The following is a 15217-nucleotide window of genomic DNA, read 5'->3' on the forward strand; positions in this document are numbered from 1 at the left end:
GTGGCTCAGATCATGAACTCCTTATTGCCAAATTCAGACTTAAATTGAAGAAAGTAGGGAAAACCACTAGACCATTCAGGTATGACCTAAATCAAATCCCTTATGATTATATCGTAGAAGAGACAGATAGTTTAAAGGGATTACATCTGATGGACAGAGTGCCTGATGAACTATGGACGGAGGTTCGTAACATTATACAGGAGGCAGTGATCAAAACTATCCCCAAGAAGAAGAAATGCAAAAAGGCAAAATGGTTGTCTGAGGAGGCCTTACAAATAGCTGAGAAAAGAAGAGAAGCAAAAGGCAAAGGAGAAAATGAAAGATAAACCCTCTGAATGCAGAGTTCCAAAGAACAGCAAGGAGAGAGAAGAAAGCCTTCATCAGTGATCAATGCAAAGAAATAGAGGAAAACAATAGAATGGGAAAGACTAGAGATCTCTTCAAGAAAATTAGATACCAAGGGAACATTTTATGCAAAGATGGGCACAATAAAGGACAGAAATGGTATGGGCATAACAGAAGCAGAAGATACTAAGAAGAGGTGACAAGAATATACACAAGAACTATACAAAAAAGATCTTAATGACCCAGATAAACACAATGGTATGATTACTCACCTAGAGCCAGACATCCTGGAGTGCAAAGTCCAGTGGACATTAGGAAACATGACTGTGAACAAAGCTAGTGGAGGTGATGGAATTCCAGCTGATCTATTTCAAATCCTACAAGATAATGCTGTAAAAGTGCTGTACTCAATATGCCAGCAGATTTGGAAAACTCAGCAGTGGCCACAGGACTGGAAAAGGTCAGGTTTCATTCCAATCCCAAAGGCAATGCCAAGAATGATCAAACTACAACACAATTGCATTAATTTCACACTCTAGCTAAGTAATGCTCAAAATTCTCCAAGCTAGGCTTCAACAGTCCTGAACCAAGAATTTCCAGATGTTCAAGCTGAATTTAGAAAAGGCAGAGAAACCAGATCCAATGCCAGTATCCACTGGATCATATAAAAAGCAAAATAATGCCAGAAAAACATCTACTTCTGCTTCATTGACTACGCTAAAGCCTTCGACTGTGTGGATCACAATAAACTGTGGAAAATTCTTAAAGAGATGGGAATAGCAGACCGCCTTACCTACCTCCTGAGAAACCTGTATGCAGATCAAGAAGCAGCAGAACCAGACATGAAACAACAGACTGATTTCAAATTGGGAAAGGAGTACGTCAAGGCTGTTTATTGTCACCCTGCTTATTTAACTTATATGCAGAGTGCATCATGCCTAATGCCAGACTGAATGAAGCAGAAACTGGAATCAAGATTCCTGGGAGAAATACCAATAACCTCAGATACGCAGATGATACCACCTTTTTTAATGGCAGAAAACGAAAAGGAACTAAAAGAGTGTCTTGATGAAAGTGAAAGAGGAGAGTGAAAAAGCTGGCTTAAAACTCAACATTCAAAAAGCTAAGATCACATGAAGTCCCATCACTTCATGGCAAGTATATGGGGAAACAGTGGAAACAGTGAGAGGCTTTATTTTCTTGGGCTCCAAAATCACTGCAGATGGTAATTGCAGCCATGAAATTAAAAGACGCTTGCTCCTTGGAAGAAAAGCTATGACCAATGTAGACAGCATATTAAAAAGCAGAGGCATTACTTTACTGACAAGTTCCGTATACTCAAAGCTATGGTTTTTCCAGTAGTCATGTGTGGATGTGAGAGTTGGACCATAAAGAAAGCTGAGCGCTGAAGAACTGATGCTTTTGAACTGTGGTGCTGGAGAAGACTTTTGAGACTCCCTTGGACTGCAAGGAGATCCAACCAGTCAATCCTAAACGAAATCAGTCCTGAATATTCATTGGAAAGACTGATGCTGAAGCTGAAGCTCCAATACTTTGGTCACCTGATGAGAAGAACTGACTCATTGGAAAAGACCCTGATGCTGAGAAGGATTGAAGTCAGGAGGAGAAGGGGATGACAGAGGATGAGATGGTGGGATGGCATCACTGACTTGACGGACCTTAGTTTGAGCAAACTCAGGGAGATGGTGAAGGACAGGGAAGACTGGCGTGCTGCAGTCCGTGAGGTCGCAAAGACTGAGCAACTGAACAACAACAGTGTTTCCATCTATACTTTAGGATTACTTGTCCTAGTTCTGTGAAAAGGCCTGATAGGCATTTTGATAGGGATTACATTAAATCTGTAGATGGCTTTGGATAGTGTGGACATTTGGCAATATTAATTCTTCTAAGACATGAACATGGGATATCTTTCCATTTCTTTGCATCATCTTCAGATTCTTTCATTCATTTCAGAATATAGTTTTCAAAATAAAGGTCTTTTACCTCCTTGATTAGGTTTATTCCTAGATATTTTATTATTAGTGCAATTTTAAATGGGATTGTTTTCTTGATATCTCTTTTTGATAATTTGTGTGTTGAAAAGCAGGATTTATTTCTTGAAGAGTTCGTTTTTCTTCTTCCTGAGGAGGCTGCTTGTGACCCCTGTGTCATCTCTATCAGTACTCCATGATGTGAACATACCTTTCTCTTCCTAGTGGTGAATTAAATGAGAACACTGTGCCTGTCCGTGGAGACTCTCTGGCTCTGAGGCGAACCACACCTACAGAACGTGGGTCTGCTCTAAAGGTAACAATTACTGCCACTTTTTAAGGTTTCTCCTCACATTCTACTGAGTTGAATCTTGGTTATACAGGACATCTGGTGAGTTCTGATGGACACCAGAACTTAAGCTGTGAAAAAAGCACTGAACCTCACTTCTCTAGGGAGAATCCTATTATCAAATCCTATTGTCAAACCCAGGAGTAGCTCAGGGTTTCTTCTCCTTTTTTGAGTTATTTGTTGTTATTTTGTTTTTTAGATAATCTCTAATTTTTGGTTTTGTATGCTGATTCTACTTCCCTAGTGTCTGAAACAGAACACTGCACATAGTAGGCAGTAAATAAGTATTAATTGATCAAAAGTAACATTCTGAAATTGTGTTGTGTTATAACCAGCTTATCTCAAATCCTACCTTTCTTGTATCCACTTGTCATACACCCATTATTTAGTTGCTAACTTGTGTCCGAGTCTTTTTGCAACCCCATGAACTGTCACCCACCAGGCTCCTCTGTCTGTGGGATTTTTTAGGCAAGAAAACTGGAGTGCTTTCTCATTTCCTTCTCCAGGAGATCTTTCTGACCCAAGTATCAAACCTGCAGGTGGATTCTTTACCACTGAGTCACCTGGGAAGCCCCACATACCCCTACCAGTTCAGAAATCATAGAAACCCAGTTCATTGCCCTGGGAATGTTTTAATTTGCAATTTAAGCAACAAATTATTTTTGTAAATGAACAGTTACCATTTGTTCTTGTATTGCATAAGCACATTTATCATAGAAATTTACCAAATATTTTATAAAAAGAAAAAAATGAGCAATTACCTGTATTCCCACTAGTCAAAAACTTTGGGGTTTTAAAAAAGTAACCTAAAATATTTTCAATCTGGAGATTCCTTTCTGCTAATTAAAATCCTAAAATGATATGTTGACATGTTTAATCATTGAAAATCATTAGGTGGAACCTCAGATGTGTTTTGAAACAGAGAAGGACATTTGTCCTCCAAATTTATTGCATATTGCGTACCAGGATAGCATGCTAGGCTTTGAAAATTAAAAAATGACTGAGACATGGCCTCGTCTTTCAAACTGCTTTATAGTACAGTTGGAGAGAGGATTTTAATACATTGTGGTGGAGATATGCACAGGCTCTTTCGGGCTCACTAGGTCACACAGGGTAAGAAGGAGTGGGATAGGAGGAGGGAGATATGAGAAGGGAGAGGACAGTTACTTCATATGTGGGATTAAAATTCAGTTAACACTGAACTGGAGATGTACCATGGCCTGAAGACAGACAGACAGAAATGTATAAATAAAGGGTACACCCTGGGTACTTACTGCTCTTATTTCCAGACTTGAATTTCATCTTTTATCCTTTTAACATTCTTCCTGTGCATCCCCCCAACACATACACACACACTGCTGTACAGAACTCTGTTTGTATAAGGTGCTTCAAATATTGATTAGACAAAAGTATTAAAGTTTGTGGGGGAAATTTACATTATACTCCTTTGTGAACATTAGAGCACCCACACGTGTGAATAAAGAAGCACTGGGAGTTCAGGCCTCTTCTTACTTGCTGGCTCCTTGCTGGCTGAACCTTTTACCTCCATTCTCTAGTTCAAGAGCTGAGAGCCAGGACAGTCCTAAACCCTACCCAAGTCTTGTCTTACCAGAAGGAATAACTGTATGAAAATTCACAAAACCCTTGGGTGTTTTAAAGTTCTGACTGTAGGCTAGGTTCTCTCCAACACAAGTGAAATCACTGATAACTATGGCTCCTGAATGTCCCCATTTGTTTTAAGATTAACACCAACCAGGCATGGGTCCAGATTATACACTGCAAGGATATGGGAAAAACTGGTGATTAATGGGTCATTTGACATCTGTGTATCTTGTCTTCCACAGGATGCTACAGATGAACTGGATGCCTTGCTGTTGTCTCTAACTGAGAATCTCCTTGACCACACAACCACACCTCAGGTAAAGATGCTTTAAAACAGGAAGATGGAAAAGTATTTCTGTTTGAAATTGTCCCTGCTAGATTCCAATTTTTACCTTGTCTATAATTTAGTAAGACTTTTCATTTCATGAATTTATATTTCAGTAACCACGTAGCATTGCTTTTCTATACGAAGTTCTGCCAACTTGAATCTGTGTGTCATTACATAACCACATGTTAACTGTGAACCTATTTGTAACTAAAGTGAAAGTCCCTCAGTTGTGTCTGACTCTTTGCAACCCCATGGACTGTAACCTACCAGGCTCCTCTATCCATGGAATTCTCCAGGCAAGAATATTGGAATGGGTAGCCGTTCCTTCTCCAGGGATCTTCCCAACCCAGGGATTGAACCCGGGTCTGCCACATTGCAGGTGGATTCTTTAATTATCTGAGCTACTAGTGAAGCCCAAGAATACTGAAGTGGGTAGCCTATCCCTCCTTCAGGGGATCCTGCCAACCCAGGAATCAAACCAGGGTCTCCTACATTACAGGAGGGTTCTTTACCAGCTGAGCTACCAGAGAAGCTCTTTTCATCCTATGAAACAGCATGAGAGGAACATGTGGGGGTAAACCAGCTTCTAACGAGTTCAGACAATAAAGAATTTTAATTGAAAAATAAAACATTTACAGAAAGATGGAATCATAAGAATGGTTGACATTAAACACATTGATCTTTATTTGAGTTTGGGAGATACTGTGTTAAGTACTGTGTGTACATGCTAAGCCATGCCCAACTGTGAGCATGACACAAATAAAAAACAGTCCCTTCCCTCCAGAGACATGGAGACTAGTTGGGATGGAAGGTACACAGAAGCCTCATTTAGTGCCTAATGACTCATGTACTGGGACTGCTGTGACATCACCTGAAGGCTTGGAAGTACAGGTGGTATCAGGTGTGTGTGTGCGCATCACTGGAGAGCGTAAAAAAAGCACAGATCACTGGTCTCCACCCTCAGAGTTTCTGACATGGTGTGTGGGGGGTGGAGCCTGAGAAGCTGTATTTCTGACCACTCCCGGGGGTTCAGATGTGGGCCAGGAACCACCAGCTGATATCAATAAAGAGACTTTACCAGATGCACAAACAGAAAATATAAGGGATGTTGGCAGTATTGGGCCACAGTAATCCTTTAACCAGATAAAAGAGGTAACTTCTAAGAGTAATAAAAGATAGCCTGAAGCTGAAGAAGGAATCCTTGGGGCCCAGCTCAGAACACTTACTGTGTGACTACGCTTTCTCGCAGGTGGGTGGGTGATACAGTGATGAAAATGAATTTCATTAAAAGCATTTTCTATCACTAGTATATTTTTACTTCCCTGCAAATTGAAATGTTCTGTTTTAAATAAAAATATAGAATATGATGCATTTTAGATTCTGCATATAAGCTTTCCTGTAATTTATAGTTATTAGAACTGTAATACTCTTCTACTAAATTGAGCTTTTTAAGTGATTTTGATATGTGATGAGGCCAGTCCAGCATCATTATGCTGATATTTTGCTGTTTTTGATTGTTAGTTCTTTCAGATGGTTTTTAGAATAACTTTGTCAAGTTTCACTCCCTTGAAAGCCTTTGAAGTTTTAATTGTGACTCTATTAAATCCATAAATTAACTTGAGGAAAGAACTGATATGTTTGTGATTATCTTCTTGGCCAAGAGTATAATGTTTTTCTCATCCAAGATTTCCTGTTTCTCCTAAAAGTTATGTAGTTATAGTCTCCCCAATATAGATTTTTTGTTTTCCTATTTTTGTTATTTCCAGACCCTTTATGGTTTTTTTGCTAGTAAGATTTTTTACCCATTAAAGAATTTAGGACTTAACAGAGAACAGTCTGCAATGTCCTCTACAAGTCTTCTCTGTTCTTTGTTAGGTTAAGTCCTAAATACTTTATCGTTTTGTTGATGTTGTGAATGGTATTTAATTTTTTACTATTGAATTTGTAAGTTGATTTTGTGTTTAGGAAACTTGCTGAGTTATTTTCAGTAGTCATTCTGCTGATTCTCTCAAATATTCTGTCAGTTTTTGGGGTGTGTTTAGTATCTCTGTCTGCAATTATTGGTTAATCCATTTCTTAACCTATTGTTGGGTCTTTCAATTTTGTGTATATTTTGAAGATAGATGCATGTTTGTTGATTGTAATTATACTTTCTTGAGCTCCTTTTAACACTTTATAGTGCCCTTCTTTGTCCCTTTTTTCCTCTCTTTATTTCCCTTTTGATTGATAAAAATTTGACTACGTAGTTTGAAGTTTGAATTGCCTTAAATCGAATTTTCTATTAATTTATTTTCAGTTATTTTGGATTTGTTTAAGTGGACCTGTTGTAAACAGCATTTTGTTGGATCTTGTTTTTTATTTAGATCTTATTCAAAAGTCTGTATGCTTTGATTGAGTTTAAATCCACTTATATTTACTGTAATTATTGTTATTATAGGACTTCTTTCTGCCAAACCATTTTGTGTTTACTTTTACTGTACTTCTTTTCTCTCTTTTATTTTCTATGGTTAAAAGTTCATTTCTTAATATTGGTGGGAAAGTCATATTTTGTATATTTTAAAAATATTTATTTTTTATTAATTTGGCTGTGCCTTGTCTTAGTTGTGGCATGCGGGATCTAGTTTCCTGACCAGGCATAGAACCTGGGCCCCTTGCATTAGAAGCATAGAGTCTTAGCCACTGGACCGCCAAAGGAAGTCCCTTTATTTTGTGTTTTTATTCTTTTGGCAGTTACCTAAATTACTAAGACCTGGACTTATATTAATTTTTTCTTATCAGAATGTCACCAGTGCAAGGGCCAGTCTGAGTTTCCATAAAACAGGGAGAGTTGGGAGTTCATTAGATGACTGTTCTACACATAAAAGTGAGATCTAGAAAGACTGTAACAAAGGCCCTATGAGTCAGTAGTGTGGGTGTTTTTACTCTGTGTGCTGCATGCAGAATTAGAAAATGGACTGTGTAGAGACAGGTTTGTTTTCTGTGTACTTTCTTTTTTGCTGTTTCATTTGAATTAGTCACAGGCCCCTGTTCAAGAAGGCTGTGATTATTTGTAATGAACTGAAATGAAATTTCAGAAAGTAGATGTTAAATGGAACGCTAGGATTGGGGAAATCCTAGTGAATGACCTGAAAGCAGTAGCAGCATTTGGATTCCACCCCCACCCACACATTTGACAGAAGAAGAAAGCATTATGAGTGTAATTATAAAAACTCAGTCTTCCCTAAAAATAAATACACGTGTATGCATTTTTTTTTTCAGGTGTCTTCAACGTCAGTGATCACACCCCGTTGGATTGTGCCAGTAAGTTAATGATATTTAGAATTTTTCTTTGTGTTCCCCTTTCAGAATGAGGCCTGAAGCAGTACCAGGTTCTTACTTTTCCTTGAAAACCTGGGGTCATCATCAAAGCTCTTTTAATTAAAGTTACTGGCTTCAAACTAGTGATTTAACTTTTCTGTTTGTAAATGTGTAAGGGTGCTAACAAAAATAAAAATAAAAATCTGATGTGAAGGATGGTAAAAGGAAACAAAAAAACCAAAATAACTGTGATCATAAACATCCTCCCCATTACCATAATTATTGGAGAAGATGGCTTGGAGCTGAAGTGCTGGTTGTCAGGGAGGTGTGATCACCTCCTCTCAGATGTGTTGTGTGTCTTTCTCAGCAGAGCACTGTCCTTCCTAATGGGCTTGCAGGAAATGAGTTTTCCCTGACTGGGAAGGAAGGGCTGGGCAGCAGAGAGCTCATCTCTCCCCCAGCGCCATTCTTGGTGGACGCCGTGACCAGGTGAGGAATTATTTCTCAGTTGCACTTCTTAGGCATCGGTTAAGAGGAAAGAAGTAATAAAATTAATTGTATTTAAAGCAATATTGTCCATTCTTTAACCAAACTTAATTTAAACTGAATAAATCTCTTCCTCTGTTAATTAGAGTAGTGTTTTTTCTTTTTTCTTGTCAGTAGCAATTTTCTACAAAATTATGGAGTAGACCTTATTTTTTTTAATTGGAAGTCTTTATTAGATAAAGATGTTAATAGGTCTATCCTTAAAATTTTATATTTCTTTGAAAATTGATTTATGTCTTTTCCTATCGTGCTTTACTGTTATGTTGTCCATCAATACAGAGGAAGAGGTGCAGATAAGGGTAGGACAGGGGATTCCCAAGGTGAGGGCTCTGGTGTAGCTTTCACGGAAGCCTGCTTGTTGCAAGCTCATTTTAGCATATTGCTTGCCACAAACAGAAACTGAACTCAGAAGAGCTTTTATTCAGCATGTAATTCTTCAGCTTTTGTTAGGAGCAAGACTGTGCCTGTTTTGCAAAAGATTTTGCCTTCATTTCTTACCTCTGACTTTTTCATGGGTGTGTTTGCTGTTTCTCACATCTTCCTGGTGTTGAGAATGCAGGTCAATTGTAGTAGATGCTTTAGAGAAAAAAAAAAATCCTAAGTATAAAGGAAAAGTTACTAGAGATGGTTAATTTGAGAGAAATTCATAGTTCATTTTAACATTGTTGTCTTACCTCTATAGTTTTCAGTATAATTGTTTACTCAACAAATATTGATTGAATATTAGGTACCAGGCATACTTCTAACTGGCATTGAAGAGAGCTGTGAACAGGATGGATGTGGGACCTGTTTCCCTAATTTGTATGACTAGTAGTACCCACTGTTAAAGTAGAGATTACCTGCAGAAAGCTAGGTAATAATTCTCTGTAATGGAGTTTACACAGTAAAATGTGAGTGCTTATAGATTTCCAAATGTTAAGTCACAGATGACATCAGGGCCTTGTCTCCATTCCTTCCCAAAGCAAATAATCATAAAGGAGTTAGATTAAAAATAACAGATAGTACACCTGAAGCTAGTATAATATGTTAGGATCTTAATGAGGAAAACATGACAGTAAATCAGTGAAACACTAGAGTCCAGAAGCAAACCCACACAACTACAGTTCCCTGATTTATGAAAAATGATGGTGCAGTGCTGAAGGGAAACAGTGGTCTCTCAGTCAGTCAGCCTGACATGTTAAATATCCTTGTGGGAAAAAATTAATCTTGACCCAACCTCATACTGCACACCAAAATCTATTGTAAGTGCACTGAAAATCTGAAATGTCCATAAATAAAGGTTTTAGCAAAAAATATAAGTACACATCCTTGGGGCCTTGAAATAAGCAAAGATTTTTTTTTTCTTTTATTTATTTATTTTTTTAATTTTATTTTTACTTTATTTTACTTTACAGTACTGTATTGGTTTTGCCATACATTGACATGAATCCACCACGGGTGTATACGAGCTCCCAATCCTGAATCCCCCTCCCACGTCCCACCCCATATCATCTCTCTGGATCATCCCTGTGCACCAGCCCCAAGCATCCTGTATCTTGTATTGAACATAGATTGGCACTTCGTTTCTTACATGATAGTACACATGTTTCAATGCCATTCTCCCAAATCATCCCACCCTCTCCCTTTTGCTCACAGTCCAAAAGTCCGTTCAGTGCATCTGTGTCTCTTTTGCTGTCTCTCATACAGGGTCATCATTACCATCTTTCTAAATTCCATATATATGTGTCAGTATACTGTATTGGTATTTTTCTTTCTGGCTTACTTCACTCTGTATAATCGGCTCCATTTCATCCATCTCATTAGAACTGATTCAAATTTATTCTTTTTAATGGCTGAGTAATACTCCATTGTGTATATGTACCACCGCTTTCTTATCCATTCATCTGCTGATGGACATCTAGGTTGTTTCCATGTCCTGGCTATTATAAACAGTGCTGCAATGAACATTGGGGTACATGTGTCTCTTTCAATTCTGGTTTCCTCAGTGTGTATGCCCAGCAGTGGGATTGCTGGGTCATAAGGCAGTTCTATTTGCAATTTTTTAAGGAATCTCCACACTGTTTTCCATAGTGGCTGTACTAGTTTGCATTCCCACCAACAGTGTAAGAGGGTTCCCTTTTCTCCACATGCTCTCCAGCATTTATTGCTTGTAGACTTTTGGATCGCAGCCATTCTGACTGGTGTGAAATGGTACCTCATTGTGGTCTTGATTTGCATTTCTCTGATAATGAGTGATGTTGAGCATCTTTTCATGTGTTTGTTAGCCATCCGTATGTCTTCTTTGGAGAAATGCCTGAAATAAGCAAAGATTTTTTAAACAAGTTGTAAAATGCTGTACTCATTCAGGAAAAATTGACAACTTGGATTGTATCAAAAAAGCTTCTATTTATCAACAGATACAATTTCAAGCACTCAAAAAAGAAGCCACACAGTAGAGAAGACAGCTGCCACTTCCCCCTCTCTCTGACTCTCTCTCACAAAGGACTGATCCAGAATATATAAAGAGCTGTTGTGAATCAACAAGAAAAATGCAGCTCAATAGAAAAATTGGCAAAAGAGTTGAAAAGCAGTTCACAAGAAGGATATCCAGATGGCCAATAAATCATTAGATAATGTACATCTTGACAAGTCATTAAGAAATACAAATTCAAGCCACTGTGATACCACTCCATACACCTAAAATGGCTCAAGTGAAAGAGACATGTAATACCAAGTAGAGATGAAGTCATAGGGCAACAGAAACTCTTAAGTTTAAATAACTGTGTTGCACATAGATTTGGCAGTATCTACAAAAGCTGAAAATACTTTTATGTGCATGCTCAATAGAAATACAAATATACATCCATTAAAGGTATGTACAAAAATGTTTATAGCAACTGTATTAATCATAGTCAAAATTGAAAACTTAAAAAAAAACCATTAGCAGTCAACTAGATAAATACTAGACTAGAGCAGTGAAAACTAACAAACTAACTGTGGCAGAGAAACACTAATGAGTTGCTTATACTGAGTTATGTTAAGTATTTATTGTGTGTAACAGATTACCACACATTTAGCGACTTGAAACAGCTCAGGTTTCTGTAACCCCATCCCTGTGGGTCAGGAGTCTGGATACAACTTAGCTGTGTCCTCTGCTGTAGAGACTCTCCCAAGTGCCAGTCGGGGAGTTGACCAGAACTGGGCTCTCAGCTAAAGGATCAGGTGGAGGAGACAAGGAGGAAATAAAGGAATGTGAATATCAAAAATTTTGTAAAATGATAATGTGAGAAAGAAGATACTGTATTCACTCAACAATAGCAGGAGATTAAAAAAGAAGAGGAACAGGAAAGAAGAAAGTATTCCCAGAAATTATTAACCAAGTTAAAAATAAGATCCAAAGAATGCATGGAAGATAAGATTCAGGAAATCTCCAAAAGAGTAGAATAAAGAGCTGGAGATTGGGACAGAAGAGAAAATTCGAGGATTGGTCTAAGAAGTCCAATATGTGAGTCACTGGAGAGCTGAAAGAAAGAAACAGAGTAAATAAAAGTGACAAAGATATAAAAAAGAACCAAGATTTTTCCAGAACATAAGTATTGAGTTTTAGATTAAAGGAGTTCAGTCGGTATCCAGTAACACAATGAAAATAGATGACACCACGGAACATGATGAGATTTCAGAATATCAAGTTTAAGAGAGGATGTAGGTCTTCAGAGAGGGCAGGAGAGGAGTACTTAAAAAGGACTGGTAATCAGACGATAGCAGACTTTACTGAAGCTAGGAGATAATAAACAGAGCAGTGCCTGCAGAATCTGGAGAAGAATCGTTTCCATCTTGTATTTTATACCCAAACTATCAATGCAGTGTGAGATTAAAATGACATTTTCAGGAGTTCCCTGGTTGTTCAGTGGTTAGGCCTCAGTGCTTTCACTGCCAGGGCCTGAGTTCAGTCCCTGGTCAGGGAACTAAGCTCTCCCACATGCCACATGACATAACCGAAAAAAAAAAAAAAAGAAATTTAAAAACATAGAATTCCTCTAAAATATATGCTTCTAAGGTGGCTTTTGTCAGGAAGCTACTTAACTGGAGGATGTGTTCCATCAAAGTAGAGTGATTATAATTGGCTATCCCCCAATACAAAATAAAAAGTTTAAAATTTGAAAATAAATAGAAGGTTTAAAAAAAAGAAAACCAGGATGACTATCCCAGAAAGAAACCATGGGACCCAGGAAACAGGTGCAGGAATTTACCAGGAGGAAAGTGAGGCAGGCCTAGAAGGGATCCTGTGCAGATTTGAAGAGGACGTAGCATTCCAGGAAGGGTGTTGCCAAGGGAAAATGACAAAACACAGAATTGCCCACCGCTAAATTGCCCACCCCTAAATTAAGGAAAAATCCCATGAGAACAGAACCGTGGTGTGTTTGCAAGGTTAAGGATAAATTGTTAGAAACCAAGTATTGGACACTGAGCAAGCAGTTACGGTGAAAAACAAGGCAGTTACTCAGTCCAGGGAAAACGGATTACCTAAGGGCGGAAATACAACACACTTAGACTGAGCTGTGAAAATGTTTATGTAATCATAGCAAGCATTGAATGTTAACATGATCACGATTGTTCCAAAACTGTTGAAAAGATAGGAAGGGAGGACCTTAGGGTGTCATTGTGGAACCACATGCCTCAGGGCAGTCAGGACGCCGTAGATAGCAGCACCAGAGGGCAGCTTAGAGCGCAGGCACTGGGCTGCCCTGAGTCTCTGGTTCAGGGAGCCTGAAGCAGGGCCTCCGAACTTGTATTTATGACAAGTTCCAGGGACCACACTTTGAGAAGCTGAGATCCAAAACATGAAGGGAAACACCAGGAGAAACCAGTTGGCAGTGTTGTCTCTGTTGGGTAGAAATGGAGAAGGGGGTTCAAGTGACTGCTGACTGCTTTTTCAGTTATATGACATTGCTAGTGCTTCTGACATTAATCTCTGTCCTTGCTACTTTGATATTGTTTTCAGTTTTTGTGAAACTGAAGTAGGTGCTGTTACATCTCTGCACATCTATCCATGCTCTTCACCTCAGGCAGAGCCCACGCACTTAAAAAAAAATATTTATTTATTGCCTGTACCACATAGCAAGAAGGATCTTAGTTCCCCAGCCAGGAGTTAAACCTGTATCCCCTGCATTGGAAGTGCAGAGTTTTAATCACTGGACCCCCAGGGAAGTCCCAAAGACCAAGTACTTTTACTCTTCCTTTAGCTCCATCAAGCAGGGGAGGTGTCCCGGAGCTGAGACCCGGCTGCGGGCACTGGGCCGTGAGCACAGGACCCCCTTCCCTGCTGCTTCCTGAGCATATGGACATCCTGCTCACCACATTGTCCATGTCGTCTGTGTTCTAGTAATAGCCCTGACTCAGCACGAAACTAGGTGTCTGTTCAGTGTATTTTATTCAAGGAAGTAGGGGAAATCAGTGTCTTTTAGAGTCCATTTCAAGATGAAAAAAGCATTGGTTATCTAGAAAATGACCTTGTGTGAAACTGCTGAATTAGGTTTACAAGGCACTTCCCCTTGCTCTATGGGGCACTGGTGGGGAGATGCATGTTGCTCTCTTGTGGGAGGGTTGTCTTTTCATTTTCCAAAAACTGAATAACACATTCTTTCTTCCTGTCAGCTCTGCTCCAGCCTCAGCTGGAGAAGCCGCCTTGAAGCAGAAGTGTTTGCTGACGACTGAGCTCTGAGGGATGGCCGCTCTGTGCCTGTGATCCAAGGCCGGGCTCCCAGCCGTCCATCCCAGAGTCCACTTCTGCTGGAGCCAGTTCTGCACTAGTGGGTGAAAAGCTCACCTGGTTTAGACTTCAGTTCCGTGAAAAAGCAGCTACATTTCCGTCCAACTGGAAGGGCTAATTACACTACACTTTTGCCCAAGCGCAATACAGTCTTTTTCTTTCCCTGATTCTGTTGAAGTTGTGAATTCCTAACGGTGGGAATGCCTTTCCCTGTGGTTTCCTCCAAGCTCTTGGCTCCACCTAGTGGATGTGACTATTCACAATGCCCCCCTTGGGTGGGCTGTCCCTGGTGGTCATCATCGGCCTGGCAAAGGTTACTTCTCTCGCTGGTATCAGGGTGAGTGTCCTTGAATGCCTGCTAGAGAAATTGTACCTTTCTGTGTATTGCCTGGAAATCGGGGATTTAGACAGAATAATGACTACTAAAGAGAAGTTTTTAGAATACAGAGGACTTTCAGATACTTCCCTTACTTTTGACTTTTTGCTGGACTGGCTGTCTTAACACTTCAAGTTTACATTGAGGTAAGATAGACCTTGAGAAGAACTACGGAAAAGTCAGTTGCCTGGCATGTGCTTTCAGCCCAGCCTCTCTTCAGGAAGCATGTCTACATGGCCCTCACACACCTGTCACTTTTTGGTCTGGAAGGGGTGGGGAGGGTTGCAGAGACCCTGAGGCATTTCCTCCAGGCACCCACACTTCTTCCTGGGCCACATGGGGCTGAAGGCCATGTTGACTCGGGGACTGAAGGGGAGCACAGTAGTTTCTGGGTACCTCTTTGGATAAAGGCTCTATTTCTTTTTAATGTAAGCTGAGTAAACTTAGATTTTGTAAACTGAAGGAAAAAATACCAGGATAGAAATAGGGAATTGGGTTAGGGGGATTCACATCTGAAACTAAATGCAGGTATTGAGAGAATGTTAGGGTTTTGTGTTAGTTTAAAGGGGTTCTTTCTAATTTCCTCATTACTTTCCATCTGTACAGAAAGTTCCGGTTGTTAAGGTGTTATATG

General features: G+C 39.4%; 1 protein-coding gene across 1 annotated transcript in view; it reads left to right on the forward strand.

The window, feature by feature from the left end:
• The window catches only part of EPB41L5 (erythrocyte membrane protein band 4.1 like 5), a 155703-nt gene extending 141544 nt beyond the window's left edge, over window positions 1-14159 (forward strand). Inside the window, exons 20-24 of the mRNA XM_052659770.1 lie at window positions 2562-2652; window positions 4530-4604; window positions 7874-7915; window positions 8280-8401; window positions 14093-14159. Of these exons, the coding sequence (XP_052515730.1) occupies window positions 2562-2652; window positions 4530-4604; window positions 7874-7915; window positions 8280-8401; window positions 14093-14159 (397 nt within the window). The remainder of the gene's footprint in view (window positions 1-2561; window positions 2653-4529; window positions 4605-7873; window positions 7916-8279; window positions 8402-14092) is intronic.
• The last annotated feature ends 1058 nt before the right edge of the window (window positions 14160-15217 follow it).

The sequence above is a fragment of the Budorcas taxicolor genome, chromosome 2 (genome assembly GCF_023091745.1).
Source record: "Budorcas taxicolor isolate Tak-1 chromosome 2, Takin1.1, whole genome shotgun sequence".
NCBI classification, from domain to species: Eukaryota; Metazoa; Chordata; class Mammalia; order Artiodactyla; family Bovidae; genus Budorcas; species Budorcas taxicolor.